Raw genomic sequence first — 22,989 nt, 5'->3', positions numbered from 1 at the left:
GAGAAAGGAGAAGAGTTCCCTTAAGAGTAATTCCTCTAAAATAATAGAAGGGAATTTTTATCTCCCCAGTAATGCTTGCACAAATTCTATCACAGCCAATACTGGACTCTTGAGTTGGAAAATGAATAAGTACTATATGAACCTCCTTACACAGCCAAAGGCTTAAACACTCTGAGAGCAAGCTGAGTGGCTAGGTATTCTCAAGACCTCTTGACAAACAGGCTCTTAGCATTGGCAATAGAATACTTAACATGGCAATTACAACAGATGGAAATTTCATACTTAGAAAAGTAAAAACACTTACTCTGAAGCCAGCTTGAGATGGTTGTGTCATCATGTTTCATTCTCTCCTTTTCCGGATTAGCTAAAGCTTCAATGATACAATCTTTTGCACATTAAGGAAAAATTTTAGGTCACTATTATCTCTAACAAAGACCCTTAAAACAATAACATAATAACACAACTTGGAAAAAAATAAAATTGTTAGCTTCAAGTTATTACAGATTATTGAAAATCACACTCACTGTAGTATCAACTTTTCCAACTTTCAGCAAGCAAGACAGATTCCACCTATATTACCATGTTTAGTAAACTTAACATTGTTCTCTCCCTATACACCACACACACACACACACACACACACACACACACACAAACTTCTGACTGGCCAACCTTCAGATCAGCCAATGGAATTAACCTCATTTGGTTACTAATGGAACCTTAGAATGAAAAAGAAAAACAAAAAAAATGAAAATATATGTTCACCATTAAGATCTATGAAATGTGAAATCTATGTATTACTTCACTTGAAAGGATACAGGCCAAAACATCATAATTCAATGAAGTGAGGTATTTCAATGAATCTACTACAGGTGTTATTAAGTTATCATATTTCTGTATTTGTGACAAGATCTGGAAGACAGCAACAAAAAACAGATGGCATTAACTCATCAAAAGGGAACTGCTGTGCTAAATAATGGCTATCCTTTTTGTTTTTCAAAAGAAACAATGCTTAAAATTAAAGTAGCTTCCTTCTACTCTGTATTTATATAAAACCTATTATATTCTACCATTTCTTAGGAAATATTTTCTTAGGCTACATTCTCCAATTAGGAAATAATTCCAGGACATATAATTTGACTTCTGGAATGATAAATGCCGAATGTCTTTTAGAAATTCTCTTTCTAAATATGAAAGTATTATGCCTGAATCACAATGAAATGCTATTCAAATGTTTCTAACAACTAAAATCAATAAATAATGCATCTCTTTATTAATATTTTTATAAATCAACATGGGTAAATAAGACAATGTTAGACTGTTTAACAGTAGCATTGTTACATCTGACCAAAAAAGCAGATCAATGTGTTAAATATATTGTATGCTGTTTTATTTTTAGAATAACTATACAATGTTTCATTTGCTAAAGATTTTTTCCCCTAAAACTATCAAGGCCATTTCTACTTATGCTGATTTAAAGACAACAAAAAGAAAAATCCCTTAAAATAATATTAACCTCAAAACATACATAATCAAACAAAATGGTTGGATTGCTGTGGCTCAACTTCCCAATTTGTCTTCCAGAAGGCTTCACATTTTCCTTGGTTAGACGCCTACAAGGGGAGAAAAAGGTGGCAGAGATCATCTTAAGTCATTTTCCTTATAATGTTGATAGCTTTTTTATACCATAAAAAACCAAACAAAAAAAAAAACCCCAATTCTTTCCCAAGTATCCAAAATGGATCCATGTAAAACCACCACACTCTTCATATACATTACTGTAGGCCTTAAGTTATTTTGATTAGGCATCCTCCCAAAGGGTATTAAGATCTTGTACTAATGCTTAACATTTATAATATATACATTTCCATTTTATATTAATAGTTTAATAAGCAAAAACTCTTAACGTACTCTACAAGTACATAAAACTCCTCTTGAAGAAAATCATAATTATTTTTTAACAGATTTTATTTATTTGTCAGAAAGAGAGGGAGCACACAAGCAGGGGAAGCGGCAGGCAGAGGCAGAAGTAGGCTCCCCACTGAGCAAGGAGCCCAATGCAGGACTCGATCCCAGGACCCTGGGATCATGACCTGAGCCGAAGGCAGATGTTTAACCAACTGAGCCACCCAGGCATCCCAAAATCATAATTATTTTAGATTTAGAAGCACTCATTTATCAGTTTAGATATCAAATTCAGTGTAATGCAATCAAATACCTCATAGACCTGTCTCAGTTACCCTAATAGAGTAATAGCTAATGTTGCACTCCTTGATAGAAGAAGTTCTCTGGTTTTCATGTAAACAATTTTTGAAAGTAAACAAAACTGACCCATAAATCAAAATTATTTCATCATCAACTGCTTCCCTTTCCCATTCTCCACGGCCCAGTTTCCTTTTGTCCCCACAGAAAAGACAGGCCTACCAAATTTGAAACTTTGGCTATACTCTGTTCTACCTTCAAACTTACTACCATCTGTCCTTACTTCTGACACTACTATTTCAGGTGGTCCCCCTACTTGCCAAAGCAGAACCTTCCTCTCTATACCTTTTATCCCATTCCCTTCTGTCTCCACCCTGGAGGGGAATGAATGAATGAATGAACGAACGAACAAACGAATGAATAAATAAATAAAAGGAATACTTTCTTGATTATGTCTTACCCTCAAGCTACCACGGTGTCTGGCATATGGAACACAATCAATGACCATCTGTTGAATGAATTACTGAATGCCTTACAGCAAATTCATTTTTTAAACAGTAATCAAAACTTGTGAAATTCTGTAAGTAATAAATGAATACATTCCATTCCCAAAATACAAAGTTTAATCAATACCAAAATCATATTGTTCAAGCCTGGTGAAATAGTTACAACTAACAAATACAACAAAAATCCAAGTACATTAAAAATTCTACACATATTCTTCAGTGATATATATTTTTATTAATTAATTCATTCATATTAACGTCTTCTATAACAGGCAAAGAGCTAAGCACTCAGAATAGATGGATGAATAATAGCTCCTACTCTCAAGCTTGGTCCAGCTGGAGAGACTGACTTAACCTATTTTTTAAACCTTACATTCTTAAACAAATCCAGCAAGTTACAGAACAGTATTTATTATATGCTATCAATAGTACAAAGGGGGAGAATAATATATTTGTATTCACCTCTACATACATCAAAATCTCTGGAAGGATTAAGAAACTAAACAGTGGCTACTTTTTTTCCTTTAGGAGGACTGAATGAATGGAGGATGGGATGAGAGACTTTTTATTATCTACCCTCTTTACATTTATTGAAATGTAAGCCATGTGAATGTATAAACTATTCAAAAGATTAGATAATTAGATAAAAGAAAAATAATCATAGCAATGTATCTAAGTGGTATGATAGCATCACATGTATATGAAACAGTGGTGGCAGAAAGAACAGTCAATTATGCTTGGCAGTATGTGTTATGGAAGGCTTCGTGAGGAGCTAATACTGAAGCCCACCCTCCAAGGATGATGAGGTCACCAGATAGAGAGCGGAAAAAGAGATAAGGGAAAACCTGTACAAACAGAAGAAATGAAAAATATATGCAAAGAAAAAGGAGACCACAGCACATTCAGGGAAACTTAACCGAGCTCAGTGCAGCTGGAGGTAGAATTAGCAGGCAAAGGGGAATGGGGAGGGACAGATCATGAAAGATGTCTTACATCACCATGCCATAAAGGTTGACACACAACCTGCAGGCAATGGTTAGTCACCAAAGGATCTTGAAGAAAGAATAAATAAAGAATAAAGGCACCATAATACTCCAGATAAAAGAAATGTTAGTAGCAGCAGAGAGCAGAAGACACAGATTCAAGAGATCTGATAATATTTAATATATAGTTGACCCTTGAACAACATAGAGATTAGGGGCAACAACCCACTACCCAGTCGAAAATCTGTGTATAATTTCTGACTCCCCAAAAGCTTAACTACTAATAGCCTACTACGGACCAGAAAGAAGCCTGCCTAATAACATAACAGCCAATTAACACATATTCTGTATATGTATTATATACTATATTCTTACAATAAAGCTAAAGAAAATGTTAAGAAAATCATAAGGAAAATACATTTACAGTACTGTACTGTATTTGTCAATACTGTTAAGTTTACATTGTCTATTTACAAGATGAACAGTCTGTCAGTACCTACACCAATATTATCTTATGTGATACAAAACACAGTAGATGTTATATGCATCACTAATACTAGACATCAAAAATGAAAAGACAATGTGAAAAAGAAATTCATATTTATTTACATGTATAATGATTCACGCATTGATAACAAAGCAACAACAACATGATTGCTTTATCGCAGCCTAATATAACTGATACGATTACTTCATGGTGGCCTAACCTATATGCTAATGAATGAACTGTTATCAAATTTTTATGGCATATAGCATTACAGTCATATTCATAATACAGTATTGGAAACACTTACTTTTTTTAAAAACCACTTATCTGTGATACACTGACAATGCAGTTAGTCCAATTATGAGAAAGGCATACTATACAATAATACAATTCTTTGAAAGCAAAGTTATAAAACAGTAAGAAAACAAACACATATATTTTGTTAAATATCAATTCACCTTATGCCTATGTAAGGATAGGCTATCCACTTCCATACAAGTCTTGCACACAATATCCTACATGATGATAAGGAAGACACAAAAACATCTCCTACAGTTCCTGCCATAGGGTTAGATTTTCAAACGAAGACACACAAACACAACAAGTAAGTTATTAACTGTATAGCACAATGATTATTTACTACTCATTAAGTGGAAATGGATCATCATAAAGGTCTTCATTCTCACTGCCTTCACATTGAGAAGGCTGAAGAGGAGGAGGAAGACAAATGGTTGATCTTGTTGTCTCGGAGATGGCAGAATGGAAGAGACGGAGGAGGTGGAAGGCAGGCAATTGAGACAGGCACACTCAGTGTAACCTTATGGAAGTACTTGGTAATTTCTGTCTGACTTTTTTGCTTTTCTACTTGTTTAAAAATGTTTCTATATGGTACCTATCCTTCTTCCATCATTTGCTTTAGTTTCAGTGCCCATATCATAGAAGGGTCCATGTCGTAAAAGAAGTCAAAAAGCAGTCTAGAATAATCAGAACCTTCTGCCGGATTGTCCAGTGTCAATTTGTTTTCCGGCACCTGGTGTTTATCTTTTCCCTTCAAGGCTCAGGAGTTAGCAGCTATATAGATAAGGGCACTCCAGATCATAAACCTGACTGCATTTGCACAGAACAGTGGAGTTAGCCTATTCCTTCCTACCTTAAATCCTGGTGCTTGCTCTTCCTTCCTAATAAAAGTCCTTTGTGGATTTATTTTCCAGAATAGGGCAACTTTTGTCTTCATTAAAAACCTGTTCAGGCAGATATCCCTTCTCCTCAATGATTTTAATGGCATCTGGGAACTTACCTACTTTCTGCCTCTCGGTCAGGAGAAACTGCGTCTCCTGTCATCTTGCCTTTTTTACTAAGCCAAACCTCTCTAAAATTATCAAACCATCCTTTGCTGGCATTAAATTCTCCAGCTTCTGATCCTTCACTTTCCTTTTGCTTTAAGTTGTCATATAATGACTTGGCATTTTCTCAAGTTATATTAGAATCAATAGATATTTCATTCTTAACGCAATTCTGTACCCACGTAACAACCGCATTTTCAATACAAGATAAAAAAGTATTTCACAAAAAGTACAAGGTTTTCACACCTGCTGGTGTAGCTGCAGCAATGACTTCATGAATTTCCTTTACAAAAAAAAAAAAAAAAAAGTCCTCACACTGGAAATGGCGGATAGCTGCAGCTACAAACCTCAATCTATGGTACATATCAAGCAATTCAACTTTTTCTTGTAATGTCATGACTTTTCTCTGCTTGGAAGCACTTACGGCAGCACTAGAAGCACTTCGTATGGGTCCCAGGGTGTTATGCAAGGCTTACGGTATCACAATAAACACGAAAAATACATAAGAACCATGAGAGATCACTTTTTACTGCAATATGCAATTTACTGGAGAGATGTACTGCTCACGCATAGATGATTAGCATCACACAGTGTTTTAAGCGTATACTCACAACACTTGAGCTCACTTCATAGCAACAGGGTGGCTACAAAATTATTACAGTAGTACAGTAAGTATTACAGGTAGTTTTCATGCAGTTATGACTTAATACTAAATCTTTACATTTGTTTACATCTCTCTTGCCTACAAACGGCACACTGTACAGTCTGCAAATGTGCACGTAAGTTCTGGTAAATTTTAACTTTTTAGAATAGATTGGTATATATTTTATGGTAGCAAATGATAAAACAGACTAGTATCTACATATATTTTATGCATTCATGACATACCTTTTTCTTGATTTTTTTCAATATTTCTAGGTTATGTGATTTGTCTTTAAGTTTTTTCAAATTTGTTCCAAATCTCAAAAAAATTTCCAATACATTTATGAAAAAAAAAAACACATAAGTGAATCCGCATAGTTCAAACCCATGTTTGTTCAAGGGTCAACTGTATTATTAAATAATCCATATAAAGCACTTAGTTCAGGGCCTGGCACAAATAAGTATTAATGGCTCCATAAATATTAGCTGCTGTTGTTAAGCTAGAAACTACCTGAGGAATTCTGAAGACCAGAACTCTTTTGGAAGGACGAATTCTAGTATCATCTCCTTCCACGCCTTCCTCAACTTCACAGAGTGAAATAACTCACTCTCTTCTCTATCCTCCCAAAGAACATTATATATACTGTATAACAGCAACTATTAAACCAGATTGTGATTGTGCACACACCTATTTCCTCAGCAGACTGTGACCAGGGACAGTATCACTGGGCAGACAGTATCACTGCATACTATTAAATCTAGTTAAACCAGAAAATGAACTATTTTAATTAAAATAACCACACCACTGCACAAACATAAAGGAAATAACAATCAATAGCCCTACTGAAAACACTTGTAATATAGCAGTGTATTTAGCATATAAACCAACTCTAATCTGAAGTATACAATTTTCATAATTAAGTTTCAGTTTATCAAGAAGTAAAATAACATCACTCTTATATCTTTAATAACAGGAAAATAAGGCACACAAATGAAAAGAATAGAAATTTTTCAAAAGTTGACTCAAGGAGGTAGTTCTGCATAATTCCATTAGATCTTCCAAAAAAGAAAAATCTTTTTTTTAAGATCTTATTCATTTATTTGAGAAAAAGAGAGAGACAAAGCACGCATGCAAGCAGAGGAAGGAGCAGAGGGAGAGGGAAAGGTAGAGAATCCCAAGCAGACTCTGTGCTAAGCGCAGAGCCCAATGCAGGAAGGGCAGGATCCACAACCCATGAGATCACAGCCTGAGCCAAAACCAAAGTCAGAAGCTTAACCGACTGAGCCACCTGGGCACTCCAAGAAAAATCTTTATTACAGTAACTTTCAGCAGAGGAAATTTCGAGAACTTTGACCACCTTTTATAAGCCATTAAATGTATTATGCAAATTGAGCAAAGGCCATAGTAGGCTGTCCTTTTAAAAAAACTCACCCTATAATATGATGCATTAGAGGAGTATTAAATTTTACAGCTATGCAAACATGACTACAAAAACTAACTTGGTAGTCAAAATGAGCTAAAAAGCACAAAAATTGTTAGTCATTCTATCTGCAGTATATAATCGGCTATACCATTAAGCAAATACTCCTGGACTTCCTCAGAACTGAGGCTCAGACATAAGTTGGCTGGAAGAAAGTAAATTAGATCCAGATATACTTTAGGTTAATAAGAAGAAAAATAAATTAAAACTTACTTCATGATATATTTGGCTCTGTCTATTGTTTGGGCTTTAACTTTTACTAAAAGTGGGTGACTGTTATAAGTTTCATTCTTCCACTGGCCATACAGACGGTATCTTAAAAAACGATGAGATGAAGAATTAGGAAAAGCTAAACACTTAAAGGTTAATGCACTAGAATAGTAGTTAAAAACACAAAAATATTATGTATTTACCTATGCTGATATGGAAATGTTTTAAACATTCCCCATAGTTCCTCAGACATACAAGCATTGCAGTCCATCAAAGAAAGAGATGGAAGAAGTACCTGGTCAGTAATGCTAAGTAAACAGCTAAGGATAACTTCCTAAGAAGAAGGGAGGAAAAATTATTTTAGTAAAAGGTCCACATTAATCCCCCCCTAAAATAAATTTATGTCAGCCTTGGAAAAACTGCCATTCTTTGATCTACCACACCACATCTAATTTCCCACACTATCACCACCCTTTTCACAATGGGTATTTGTGCTTCTCATCTAAGGAAGCAATGAGGTGAGGTAAGGAAAGGGACAGCAAGAGAACGAGGGACTCTTATTATTCCTCTTCCTTTCTCAACATGGTAATCTTCAAAAATAGGAGCTGTCAATCTTAAAAGATACGGCAATTACATCGAAAACCGGGGATGTACTGTATGGTGACTAACATAATAAAAAATCATTATAAAAATAAATAAATAAAAGATACGGCAAAAGCTATACTAAGAATGTAGAGTACAAAATAATTCACACACGTGATTAAAGCATATGCTGTACATAGACAAATCAGACACACTGGATTTTTCTAGTCTCTTACCGTTTTCTCTTTATCTTCTTGTTTGCTTCCATCAGACTGAAACTAAAATTAAAAAAAACTATAAATAAAATGCAAAAAGGTTAAGATTATGATGTCACAATTTAGCATCTAATTTGAAAAAAATTAACTTGTACATGGTTGTGAATTATTTCCTTACTTTTTCAACAAGTGTAGATTTTAAATATAGCCAGTATTACCAATTAACATTTTTTAATTTCACCTATATTTCTAACTTCCAAATCATTTGCAACATTCATGAATTTTAAATGTCACTTTTATAAGCCAATTCTTTTCTCAACCTCATTATCACAAACCAAAGCATCCTAAAATTGATCTAAGTATTTATTATAAGATTGTATCCAGCACAATTTAGTTATAACGCATTTGCATTTTTCCATCCAGAAGTTCTGATTTTCTGCTACAGAATTAGTAAAATCTAAGACTCAAGTAGTAACACAAAAAATTTAAACTCAAAGAAATTAAAACTATGTTTTAATTCACCATTACTTAAACTCTCAATGAGAAATAAGCCCAAAATACTAGTAACATTACTGAAAAGACCATACCACTGCCTAAGTTGGACTGAATGAAAAAACCTGGGCCACTGATTTGCAGATGGACCGCTTAAGTGCCATGTTTGATGCTGATGCTGTCCATTCATTCAAAATGAAACAGTAATACTTGTGTGTGTGTATATAGGCAGGTAGAGAGTTAGAGGAGTGTGCAAAGGCCAAAAGGACAACTGAAGCACTGATAGCCAAGGACAATCTAGATTTCTGGGAAGGATTTAATTCAATACCAAGTGACGGAAGGGGAAAAAGCTAACATGCAGCTAACAAGCTTATTATTTTCTTGGCAGAAATGGGTATTTTGTGCATGTATGTTTTCATACTTGAGTAATTTAACAGACACTACTGCAGAGAAGTCTAGCTTCTGTGCGACATTTTCACATAAGACTAATTCCAGGACTGCCACGTCACACTGATGGGAAAACACACAATCCCCCCCTCCCTTTAATCAGCAGGTTAAAAAGATATGGTTCCCTTTCACAGAAACAACTGTTAAGTCAACATATATCCTGGTCAGCAAATAAGGGTCAGGTTACAAAGGAATGGCCTGGCAGAAAACGAAGTAGATAGCTGCTTTTGTTTTGTTTTGTTTGGGGGGGCAGTAATTCTGGTGGCATATTAGGAAGAACTAGACTTACAGTATTATTATGTTGGGGATAAAGGCAGTTAAATAAGCTACTCCTTTTCTAATATACTATGATTCTCATAAAGCTACACAGATTTCTCCATAGAAATAAAACATTTTCTTACTTACTAAGCTGTCCTAATTCCTTTACTAAATACTTAAGTTTGTAATATCTATATGTCAATTCTCTAGATTTCATAACCAGGAAAATTTGAAAAAGAAAAAGAAATATGGAAAGCACAAGAAACTATCTAGAAGAGCAGTAAGAAACATTTCTATCAAAGGCTAACTATAACAAAGATGAACAAAAGTAAATGGCAAAGGTACATGCAAGTAAAAGAATTTTCTTTTCTTTGGTAAGAATTTTATAAAAACCATTCCAGTCTCTTGATGCTTTTTCTTTTAGTTTAATTTGCTTTTTAATTTAGAGTAAATATAAAACTCTCCATTCTCACAGTACAACACTAAAATTTTATTGAATGGTCAGTCCAGGAAGAAATGGGAGGAAGAAAAGAAGGGGAGGAACAAAATACATCCACTTCATTCATTCATTTACTATGGCCAGACACCGGAATTCAAAGATGAACAGAACAGAGTTCCTATCTTTGAGGAACTGACAAAGACAGTTCAGTTCCTATCTTTGGGGATCTCTTGAAGATCAAAAGTACACTTGCCAATGTACTATTAGGAACTGAATTTTTAAGTATGAATAAAATCGAGCATTCATAATTATGCCTAGACAAACCATCAGATATAAATGGCCCCAAGCAGGTTCCATACTTGTCCCATAATGGGGGAGCAAATGACAGGGCTGCATAAAAGAACTGGGCACAAAAAATAACGTAGGGTCCACCAAGAGGGGGCTTCTGGAGAGTCAAGAAATAGAGCTTGGGAAAAAGTCGTAGATTTAACTAGATAAATTACTTTATTACTGATGTCCTACTTTTAGTATCTCTAACCCATGAATATTTGAAATGCTACTTTAGACTTTATTTCAGAAAAGGAAAAAAAAGGAAAAATACTTAAGATTTGTGACTAGATTTGAACCTGAAGCTACATCTAAGTAAAGTATGGCACTATTTTCACCTTCCCTATTTTTCTCATTAACTACCACTTATTGAGTACTCACTATGTGCCAGACAGTAGGCTAAGAACTTCACATTTAGGTCTTAAAACTATAAGGAAAATCTCTTTGCTAGGAAGGATCCAACTAAGACCCATCAAAATAACTTAGAAATAGGAAAATATAATCTATAGGTTAAAAGTTACAAGGCCATCAGTTTACTGAGCCTGAAGAAGAGATAAATGAATTGCCTTTCAATGTTTTGGGTCAAAGCTTTGTTTTTATCTTTTAATCAGAAACTCTTAAAATTTTATAAAACACTTAGAAACAATCAGTAATACTGATACTACATCATTTCTGAAAACAGAGATACTAAATGAAAAAGTACTAAAATGAAAGTACACATTTCATTTTTAATCAATACAAATCTGTACCAAAGAATTAATAATATGGTCATCTATACACAGTATGACCATATATGCTGGTTCTCGCTTTTTATCCCAGTGTAAGTAATAGCACAACCTTTCCATCTTGAGTATCCTGGTTTAGACAATAAAACACATAGTCTCCCTACCTACCACATGGGTAGCAGTCAAACTGCAGTAAATGGACTTGTGGAAGTGGTTTACACATTAAAATATAGCAAACAAAAGAAAATGCTAAATAGCTATACTTGGTTTCATAAAATTCACCACCCAAAAGTAATTACTTTGGTTAAAACGTTGATTATGATATGAAACTGTGCTGTTTTACACGAGCATAGTTCTAACAAACTGTGTGTAAAAATGGGCATTTTCAGTGCACTTAATGAATATGAATATGTGATTTATTTAAATGACTTTGCTTTATAAATGGAGTTCATAATAGAAGTCTTTTGTAAAACAAAAAGCCCTGTAAATCTATCTTTAGGGAAAATTAAGGTTTTCATATGAAATTTGTTTTAAGGGATATGCCCCTGTGTTTTACTTTACATTCCCCCAAAAGCAGACCCTATTCAAGTGCAGGCATAGTTTATTTGGGAAGTAACCCTAGGTGCCACTAGTAGGAAATTATTCCTGTGGGTTAACTGGAGCTTAATACCACTGGGGACTCTGAAGGTCTGTAGAAATGCAACTCAGGATTATCACATCTCAAGGCATGGTAGTTACATACTAACTCCTATCATTTCACTGGTTCTCCAGCAATTCCAGGACACCAATTCCTATACTACCTATGTACGCTTCCAGGTCCAGAAAAGTCCTCAGACAGAGAGATGCAGGTGCCAATAGCTGAAAATTAGGCTGGCACACACCAAAATGGTAAGGACCTAGTGTAGAGCCAAAAGAATACAGATGGAATCTAATAGCATCTGCTATACCCTGCATGGATAAATGGCCAAACCTCCAAGACATGAGAGTTTTTCACAAATATTTTTTAATGTTTTATATTCTGAATTTTTTTTCTGAAACTGAACACTGAGGTTCAATTTCAGAAAACAGTCTTTGAAAGGAGGCACAGGGGTTGAATCAACTGCTTACAGTGTGCATCTGGTACACACTAAAAATTCTACTTTCTTGTATAAAATATACTTCTAAAATTAAACGGTTTGTACATAGAGTCTACATCTGCCTATCCTTGTATGTTTATATGTCTCTCTTAAGTAAAAAGCATAGCTAATGGTAAAAATTAAGATCCTATTTGTAATTTTATTATCTTAACTGTGATACTACATCTTGATTAGAACTGTCACATGAAGATATTCAGTAATAGCTAAGGTGACCTTAGTTCAAACCAATTATTACAGGTGACAATATAAGCACAAATATAAACATCCTAACAGTTCTTCCCTGCTCAGGCTCATTAAATAGCAAGAATACTATAGATTCAATTTGGTCTCCAACTCTAGAGTTCATGTGCTTTGCATGAGACTTATAATAACAAAAGTACATACAGGAGCTTAGCGAACAGTGCCAATGAGAGCAGCATCTGTCTCTTGGACAATAAGAATTATAATGCAAGGTTCTGATTCTCTTACAAATATTCTTACAAAATTTGTATCTACTTAAAATTGGAAAGTGACATGTCTATAGCTACCCATGACTAGTCCACTCACAAAGTCCCAGCAATAAAAATTTACTTTGATAAAAATTTTGATTTGTTACTAATTTATAACATAAATTTCCACAATGGGGGGGACACATCTGCTTACCACTACAATGTAAGGAAGTCAAAGGCATTCCTACACAAAATCAAATCTGCTCTCATGGGGAAATGAAGCTGCTACTTTAAAGTAGTATCTATTATTTAAAGACAGAGATAGACTAAAGTATATTAACACTTTATTATTTTTTTAAAGATTTTATTTATTTATTTGACAGAGAGAGGCAGCGAGAGAGGAAACACAAGCAGGGGGAGTGGGAGAGAGAGAAGCAGGCTTCCTGCTGAGCAGGGAGATGATGCGATACGGGGCTCCATCCCAGAACCCTGGGATCATGACCTGAGCCAAAGGCAGACGCTTAATGACTGAGCCACCCAGGTGCCCGAAGTATATTAACATTTTAAAACAAATCATCAAAAGCTAGTGTAGTGACAATTTACAAAAGTAAAGTTGTAACTTACTATGTTCTGAAGAATTCATGACAACTTTAACTCTCTAAAGGTGAATGCCTAATTAATGTTAGTATCTAATTAATGTTTAGACATATCTTATTTGATTCTCATTGCAACCCCAGGAACTAGATAAGGCAAATATTATTACCACTCATCTCTGGCATAGAAAAGTGACCAGACTAAAGTCACATAACTAGCAAGTACCTAGCCACTCATCCCGATGAAACCAGTTAACCTAACAATCAATGTGTAATGCCTTAAATTACTTTGTTTGGGGGACAGCCTTAAATGAAGACTCTGTGGGTGAGTTAGGTTCTAAAGTCACTGAATACAATGAAAATTATATAAACTCACAATTACCCTTAAAAGTGCCTTAAATTATCTATAAAGTACACAGACACATTATCTTTCATTTAAGTCCAACACAAGACTGTTTTTCCCCCTGTAGCACTAGAAGAAATCACTGTTATGGGAACATGAATTTATGTGAAGATGAAATCAAGTAACTGGCTTGCATTTAGGGACCATGTCACATGAAAACCCATTACTTTAAAAACTAGACACATACTGAATGTGGTAAGAGACCTGAGAAACTGAACCAAACTCAGAGAAAATAAATCCTCCAATTTCGCCCTTACCCCTAGGCATACACACTTAAGTATTTTGATGGAACAAGTCTGGCCACATTCACGCAAATTAAGCACAAGTATGGTACAATTCTGCTGTGCTTGTACCTTCATCCAGAAGGATTATTAACTTTGAGGTCTAATCTACACAACCAGGGTAGATCTTCAATTTTGAAAAGAAAAACAAAAAAACAGTAAACATCAAGCCAAAATTCTAAAGTAACTGGTTCATAAAGTAGAGCTTTGGAATCAATGTTCTAAGGTAGATTCTGTCCCTAGCAATCCCAATTTTTATTATTAAAAATTTCAAGTTTACATAAAAAAGTTGAATGGATGGATAGTGCACTATCAATAAACACCTCTTATACCTACTTTGTAGATTCAATAATTAGCATTTTGCCCTTTTGACTGACCAAAAAAATAGCAGGCATGACATTTCATCTCAAAAGAATTCAGGAGGCATCTCCTAAAAAGAACATTCTTCCACATTACCACAATATCATTATCAGAGCTAGCTATTCCCAATATCATCCAATGCCCAATCTAAGGAATATTCTGACTCCCTGACTCTAGGTTTCTCTAAGCTTCATCTATGAATCAATTTAAAGCACTCTGGCTTTTACCAAAGGCCAACGTAAGAAACAGCCATATAAACAGCCTGGCCAGACAAATGAATTAAGATGACAGAGTGAAGCAGAATTTTTCTCCCCTATCCCTAACGCAATGAACAAGGTCTGCCTCGTTGTTTTAATGCTCCAAACTCACCATCAAACAACCAGGAAAAGAGGAAACTATGCTATTAACTTCAAGGGGACGGGGAAACAGACAGACACACACACACACACACACACACACATTCAATTCTGGTACTACACACAGTGTGGTATGGCTCCTGCCCTTAACCCAACCCCAGAAGTAGTACAGACCAAGGAAGGTAAGTCAACGAAATCCTTCAAACAATAAGACCTGCAATGTAAGTGAGTAACTGAGGAAAAACTCTTGTGAATAAGAGCCCAGCAGAACTCTGGCAAAGGAAGAACCAGCTGCTAAAGCCTGCTGTCATTCAAAGGAACTGTACTTCGATGGCTGAGGGAGTCAAAGCCCAAGGGAGCTGACATACCCACATGGCTGGGCATGCCTAGTACAGGATAGGTAACAGTACCTCAAAAGAGAAAGCAGAGGTACTCTAAATGAGGGCTATACTCAGCCTCACTGAGCTCATTCACTTCCTTATCATACACTACAGAAAAGAACAAAAGGAGAACCCAATACTCAGACTGTAGCTTGTGGGGAGGAGGACTGATCATAAATAAGGTAGGAAAGGTAAGAGGATTCACTCTCACTATATCAGAAAGAAGTTGTGAACAGAGCTATACATATTAAGATGAAAAGAAATGCTGTGGCTACAATGGAAATATAAATAGCATGCCCCCCCCGCCAAAAAAAAAGCATATAAAAGATAAACGAACTCAGTGTGGATGAAAGTAGAACACAAAGGACAAAGGCAGATTCTCCACAAATATCTATAGATCGTCATAGAAAAAAAGTCTTAAGGATGAACTTAATAAAGAGAAAAGCTTGGAGATGAGATACATAGACAGAGATGAACACAGATCGTAGAGATAAACAAAGTAACAAAATACCACTAACAGATTTAATTTAAAATAGCAAGGAATTTCAAGAATTGCAAAATTTAGATAACCTATCATTTCTTCCACTTCAGACACACTACATTTGTATAGGCAGGAGAGCATGATGATTTTGAGCTTGGCCTCTGAATCCAGACTGCCTGGATTGAACTCTCAGCCCCGCCCCATATTAATGGTGTGACCTGGACAATTTACTTAACCTAAAGCATAAAGGGTATGGTAAAGATTAAATGAACTGACTCACATGAAGTACTTAGAACAGGACCTGGCACAGAGTAAGAGCTCAATATTAACTGTCGCTATCATAAACAACTTAATCCATTAACATCAGCTGGATGCAAAAAAGCACCAAGGAATTCATCGTTAGGTGTGTAGGTGCTGTCAAAACCATTTAAGTATGTCAGATGAGCATGTTAAAGCTATGCTCTACAATTAAAGAAAATTAAAGACAGCAAAATCTGTCCATTCATATAGAAATATTCTTTACAGCTACCCCCTCTTTTAAGGCTGAAATAAAGACCAAAACTGGTTAATATACTAGAAAAACAGTTCTCAGAGTTTGGTCTTTGAATCAGTAGCATCAGCATCACCTGGTAACTTGTTAGAAATGCAAACTCTCTTCAGTAGGTTCCACCCTAGACCTACTAAATCAGAAATTCTGAGGATGGAACCCAACAATGTGTTTTAAGATGAGCTCCAGGTGATTTAATGTATGCTAAAGTCTGAAGAACACTGTACTAGATGGTCCTATGTTATGTACCTCAAATTTAAGAAATACGCAGTGATAAATGATTACAAATAACTGTAGGCTAGAAGACTATTCTGTTAAGTGACAGGTGGTATAAGTATATAACCAACATTTTCAAAATATGCATAAATTATATATACAAGCAACTGCAAGCTTATAAATGAGTTGTTAAAGACATTTAATTATATTATTTGGAACTAAGGTCAAATTCCTCCTTTAGAAACAATCTTACATACCCTAGTTAAATTCCTAACTAAGCAACAAAAGCCTTTTAAAACTATACAGGACAAATGATCTGTTACAGTGAAATATTTTCATGGGTAAAAAATGAATCAAAATTCTAACTCAGATCGTTGGAAAGATTCACTTTTCCTACCACAACCTTAGCAATGAGAGAAGACAGATTTCTTCCCACACTGTGATCAAAATAAACATTTTCCTCTTCCTTTCTGCCCTTCTACCTCTGTAAAAATAGAGACTGGAGTTAGGGGCAGGCACCAGGCACAACTGTGATAGAACAGAGGTACAGGAGAGCTGAGATGGAGATGGAAGAGGGGAAGGGTGACAGCTCTAGCACCTGTGCGTCTTGGTAACAATACTGTCTACGTTTGTGCATATGTTCATGCATATGTCTGTGTACAGGACTTCCACAAGTTGGATGTTTGGTCTCCTGCTTACAGGTTTATAATACTTGCAGCCAAAGAAAGAATTTCAGAACAAGAGATCTGAACAATAGGATGTTCCGTTAAAAAGAATAGCATTAGTGGGTGAAGATGAGAAAGAGTCTATTTACATTATCAAAAAAGTATCTCCCCACAAGATATATATTAGCAACAAAGGAAAAAAAATCATTGTACCCTAGAGAAACCTGGTAGCCCATTACGTTAACCATGTGATCAATGTTAACATCACCGGTAATGGGACAGATTGACTTCATATGCTTCCCAATATGAGGCACTGGGAAAGACGACCCTTTCATTCTCTGAACAGGCACTACTAACAAGACTCATCCCTTTCAGATTATAAGAATCAAAAAAAATGAAACATCATTATACTTCCTTTTTATATACGTTATATAATAAATTATTTGTATAGTAATAAACTACTCAGATTTTAATAATATGGTATCAATGTTAATTTATTGATTTTGATAATTGTAGTGGTTTAAGATTTTATTTATTTGAGAGACAGAGAGGGAGAGCACGAGCAGGGGGGGAAAGGGAGAAGCAGGCTCCCCACTGAGCAGGGAGCCCAATGCAGGACTCCATCCCAGGACCCCGGGATCATGACCTGAGTCGAAGGCAGATGCTTAACTGACTGAGCCACCCAGGTGCCCAGCAGATTTCTTTAGAGTACCTTTACATAATGTAAATTTGTAAGCATTAAAAAAAAAGTAATAATTAAAAGCCAAATCAAATATTTCAGGTATCAAGGGATTAATATACAAAAGCTGACAAATTTTCTGTACAGTTACTGTTGTCAAAAATTAAAATTAGATGCAATCACCAAACACCAGAGAAAACTGTATTTGTGCTTGTAATAATTTACAGATTCTTTTAGTAGCCTTGTTTTACAATTGAAAATTATGTATTCTTTCCTGTTTCAAGACCTTGGGTTAGGCAAAGTTCTCTTAGAACACAAAGAGGAAACCATAATCAAAATTTAAGATTTTGTTTTTCAAAAGACAATTAACATAATGAAAAGGCAAATCAGAGAAATAATAATAAAAGACAACCCAATTAAAATGGGTAGAGATTTGAATAGACATTTCAATATATGATGATTACAAATGGCAAATAAGAACATGAAAAGATGCTCAACATCACCGATCATCAGGGAAACGTAAATTAAAAGCACAATAGGTACCACTACACACCCACTAGAATGACTAAAATTTAAGAGTGACAATAACAAGTGCTGATGAGGATGTGGAACAACTGGAAGTCATTTACAGGAATGCAACATGGTACACACATGTTGGAACAGTTTGGCAAAAAGTTAAACATACACTTACCCATATGGCCCAGCAATCCCATTCCTGGGGAAACAAAAACATATGCCCCCCCCAAAAAAAGACTTGTACAGGAATATTCATAGCAGCTTTATTTATAATAGCCCCCAACTAGAAACAACCCAAATGCCCATCAACTGGAGAATGCATAAATTCTGGTATGTCTATTATTACACAGCAATAAAGGAACTACTGACACGTGCAACAACTTGGATGAATCTCAAAAGCATTACGTGAAAGAAACCAGACAAAAAAACAGTACATTCTATACAATTCCATTTGTATGAAGTTCTAGAAAAAGCAAAACTATAATGACAAAAAGCCTATCAGTGGTTGCCAGGAACCAGCAACAAAAGGACAGAATTGAAGGAAAAGGGTCAAGAGGGAATTTTCTGGGGTGATGAAAATATTCTCTATCATGATTGTGGTGGTGGACACACAACTGTATACCTTTGTCAAAACTCATCAAATTGTACACTTCAAACTGGTGAAGTTTACTGTATGTAAATTATAACTCAAAGCTGATTTTAAAATTTAGTAATAGCATAAATGGTTACCCTTAGGGTATTAACTAGAAGGGAGTACAAGGGGAACTCTGGGGTAGTGTTCTATTTTTTGATCATGGGTGTTTGGTTTGGAAAAGGTCACTGAGGTGTACAATTATGATTTGTGTTACTTTCTGTACATTTTATTTCAATAAAAAGTTTACTAGAAAAGAATGGATCCACAACAGTCTGAATTCATACACATAATCACAATGATTCAAAATTGCAGCCAAGAAAATAACGGAGTAGAAGAAAAGTAAGGGGAAAGAAAGCTGAGTTGACCACTAAAATTATAAAGGGATTCAAAAAGCAATCACTTGTCCAAAGTACATTTTCCTATGCGGGGGACTTGACTAATATTCTACCTAAATTTAAGTGTGTGCGTGTGTGTGCACAATGGACTTTCCGCAAACCTTACTCAACATAACCTTAAGTTCACTTTTCTTTTTATTTCTAGAGATATACATAAAACAAATATACACAGAACATTTTCATTCCAAAATTTAGTTTACTGCTTAGAAGGAAAAAAAAATCTTACTAACCTCTTTCATAAATGATTTGCCTATGCGCACCACTTTTGCAAATAAAATGGGATCATGCGAAAGGTGAGGACCAAGGTAACAGAACATATTGAAGACATCTCTCCTCAAATCTTCAAAGCTCTCTGCTTGTTTTGGTGCCCTTTTATTTTGCAAAGCATTAACAGGTGAACCTTTAGCACCTTTAGGAACGCCAACTCTATAAAAAGAAGCAAAATTTGTAATGTACACTATACAGTACCCCACTTTAGGTTAACATACTCATATTAATCAGTAAGTAAAGCTTTTCTTGCTCCAATTTGATTTCTATATTTCACTTGTGCCTAACTTTATTAATACCAGATAATTTAGCTGGTAGAAAAAGACAAAAACAATACTCATTTGGAAAAAATCAGAGCTCAGAGAATGTTTCAAATTAACCGCATAAAGAAATCAGAAAAACGCAAATTTCAAGTAACATTTAACATACATCATATGAATTTGGTTTTAGTTAAACTTGGCCAGTACCAGGAATCTGGATATGGGAATGGGGAACAAGGGATGGACCTCAGAGACACTGGAAGATTAAACAGAAAAATATGAATATAACAGTGATTCAAGTCAATAAACACTTCTCAATCTGGGTTCCACTACCTAGTCTGAGTATGAGGTAGGTGGTGGTAGGGAAGGTGAGCAGCATAATGAAAGAGGGTGTCACACTAAAAAGGACAGCATGCCCAGAGTTCTCACCTGCTGAGCAGGTGTCCCGCTGTGGAGTCACAGGGGTCACTCTTTGAGAAGAAGCCTTCATGCTCCACAGCCCAGGTGGCACTAAAGGCAGCAGCCAGCAGCTATGCATGAGTCACAAGGCTGGGGCTTTTGAGGCAGGCTCTGATCTGTGGGGCTGAAGCCAGAGCTGCTGCCAATACTGCTCCTAAGCATCCTGCAAGTAGGCTGAGGGCTAGAGGACTGGTCAACACAGTAACTAGGGATAATGAGAAAGGCTGCCCTAGCAATTTCCAGAACAGCAGCCTATATGCCAGAAGAGATAAGGCAAGCAGAGAGGCAATGTCCTCACTCAGAGCCACTCAACCCGGGACAGAGGACAGTTACACTAAGTAAAAACCTGAGGAATTCTCTGCCCCCCACCAAGAGAGAAGGAAAAGTCAAAAGCAGAAGAATAGAGTTTTCACTCTCAATGCAGCAAACCCAACCTAGATGTCTAACCTACAGTTTTCAGACTACACTGCAGCACACATTCTGCATCACCTGGTCTAGATGTTAAGAGACAAGTCACTGATTAATACGTATAAAACTGATACACTCTGTGAACAGTTCTTATCTTCTAATAAAACATACTAAAATATTTGCTTGGTTGGAGAAGACAAGATAAATATGCAGATTTTTTTTGTAGTCCTAAACTATGTCTACCTCAAGGATCAGAAAAGCATACCATAACATACCTTCGGTAGAGAGGCTCAATAGTTATGTGAATGAGCTTGCAAATAGCAAGGGCTATTAGCTTATGTGAAGCTGCATAGTAAGGAGGCATCTGATCCATAATGTTCTGCGCATGCTGCCAATCACCAATCTTTAACAAGGCTTCCAACAGACCAAGCTTTTGGTTGTCAGGTGGCTAAAAATGAACAATTACAGCAAAGATACTCAGAATATAGAAACCAATAAATCTCAATAATTTTTCATTTAAAAAAAACTGAGCTCAACAGCCACAATAATGTATGTCAACAGCTGCCACTCATGGGAAATGCAATATTTCCCTGAAAGTACAATCAAGTGTTTTTAGCCATTGAAAAAAACAACAGGATATGCTCTTTCATTCAGCAGACATAGCATGACAGTTTACAGACTTGGAATTAAATTAATTTCTATTTAATGTTTTACTGTGCCATAGGGAACTAGAATTCATTCATCTTTGAGAATCCCCTTAGGACTTGAGAGACATTAATACACAGAGCACAAATATGTTTTACTTAGGATACATTTTGAAATTTATGTAAGAAAAAACATGGCAACCTCTTTTGGGATGGAGCCAATCAGATTAAAAACAAAAACCACCTTGGCAAATCAGTATTCCAAAAACCAGATTTCACCACAATCAAAATTAATAAGTTATTCTCCCATAAGTTGATTAACTATTACAAGTTAAATTTCATAATTCTAAATCCAGAAGACAAAGTTAATTTTACAAAAAGGAACCATATACCTTCTCTACTTTCTCCTCTTCTTTTTCCTTTTCTTTCTCTCGCTCATCAATTTTTTCAGAAGACAATACAACCATCGTAAGTTTTCTAACAATTTGCTTAGCTTCCACAATTTCTCGTTTGTGTTCATCCATAATGCAATTATCAGCTGGAAGAAGCTAAAAATGGTTCATTAAAGTTTCATAAAACAGCTAATACTATTTGCACATATAAAAAGCAAACACTATCTACTCTGAATTGATAAAATTGTAAATAGGGTCTAGCCTATTAATGACCATGATTTGCCTTCAAAATAAGTTTCTCTCCATTATTTTCTTATAATCTAACAGGGTTAAGTACCTGAATTTTGTACACCTTTTAAAATCAGGTAGCAGTTCAAAGTTCCATGTCTTATTTCTGTTAGAGGTCCTACATTAATACAATACTACAACAGTGATGCTTACCATTGAATTTATTAGTTTACTCAAGGAAATATATAACCGTTTCATTAAAAGTATCATAGATTTCCCCTTTAAAGGTCAAACTCCAAGTTAAATAAAATACTGCATATGGATCCAATTTGGGAGAGATTAGCTACTGAATTATGTGAAGGGGTAAATTTAATTCCTCTAGATGAAAAATCTCAAGCAGAAAAATTATGAGCAACTTGACATCTCACTTTTCATTTTCTAATACCTATTTGATGACTTCAGTTACAAACTAGTTTCTAGCTTATTACAAAAGGGAAAGTAATATGTGTGTAGTCAACCCTCCATTATGAAAAAGGACCAAATATCTCCAGTACAGCCATCTTGTATGAGTGGAAGGTTAATGTAGATATTTCATAAAATAAATTAAAAAACCCAGACATGAAGAAAAATATAGCCAACAAACCATAGTAGTTTCTGCTAGGCACTATGGTGGGCTGTAAAAGAAGTGTTCCTGCCCCCAGAAATATATAATCTCCTTCAGTAACTAAGTCTAATGCAAAGTAAATAATCACTAAACAATAAAAGGAAACATTGTGAAATATTAAACTACATATTGCAGACTTCATCCCATTAGTCAAAAACGGGGGCAAGAGAAGTCATTAGGAACTGATGGCAAGGAAGTAAGCAAGACTTTTTCTCATTCTTTCTGCTCTCCGCTGGCCATCGAACCCATTTTTAATGC

At 35.4% G+C, this 22,989-nt stretch overlaps 1 protein-coding gene across 7 annotated transcripts in view; it reads right to left on the bottom strand.

Annotated features, from left to right (window-relative positions):
* The window catches only part of THOC2 (THO complex 2), a 118,494-nt gene that overhangs the window by 39,208 nt on the left and 56,297 nt on the right, over positions 1–22,989 (bottom strand). For all 7 annotated transcript variants that reach the window (XM_040628354.1, XM_040628351.1, XM_040628327.1 and 4 more), the window contains 9 exons: positions 21,840–21,995; positions 21,079–21,251; positions 19,640–19,835; positions 8,673–8,714; positions 8,058–8,188; positions 7,858–7,959; positions 1,529–1,613; positions 819–912; positions 305–385 (listed from right to left, as the gene is read on the bottom strand). In XM_040628354.1, the coding sequence (XP_040484288.1) occupies positions 305–385; positions 819–912; positions 1,529–1,613; positions 7,858–7,959; positions 8,058–8,188; positions 8,673–8,714; positions 19,640–19,835; positions 21,079–21,251; positions 21,840–21,995 (1,060 nt within the window). The remainder of the gene's footprint in view (positions 1–304; positions 386–818; positions 913–1,528; positions 1,614–7,857; positions 7,960–8,057; positions 8,189–8,672; positions 8,715–19,639; positions 19,836–21,078; positions 21,252–21,839; positions 21,996–22,989) is intronic.

Source organism: Ursus maritimus (assembly GCF_017311325.1).
Source record: "Ursus maritimus isolate PB19 chromosome X unlocalized genomic scaffold, ASM1731132v1 scaffold_X1, whole genome shotgun sequence".
NCBI classification, from domain to species: domain Eukaryota; kingdom Metazoa; phylum Chordata; class Mammalia; order Carnivora; family Ursidae; genus Ursus; species Ursus maritimus.
Note: the sequence above shows the minus strand (reverse complement) of the source record. Positions and strands in the feature narration are given on the sequence as shown.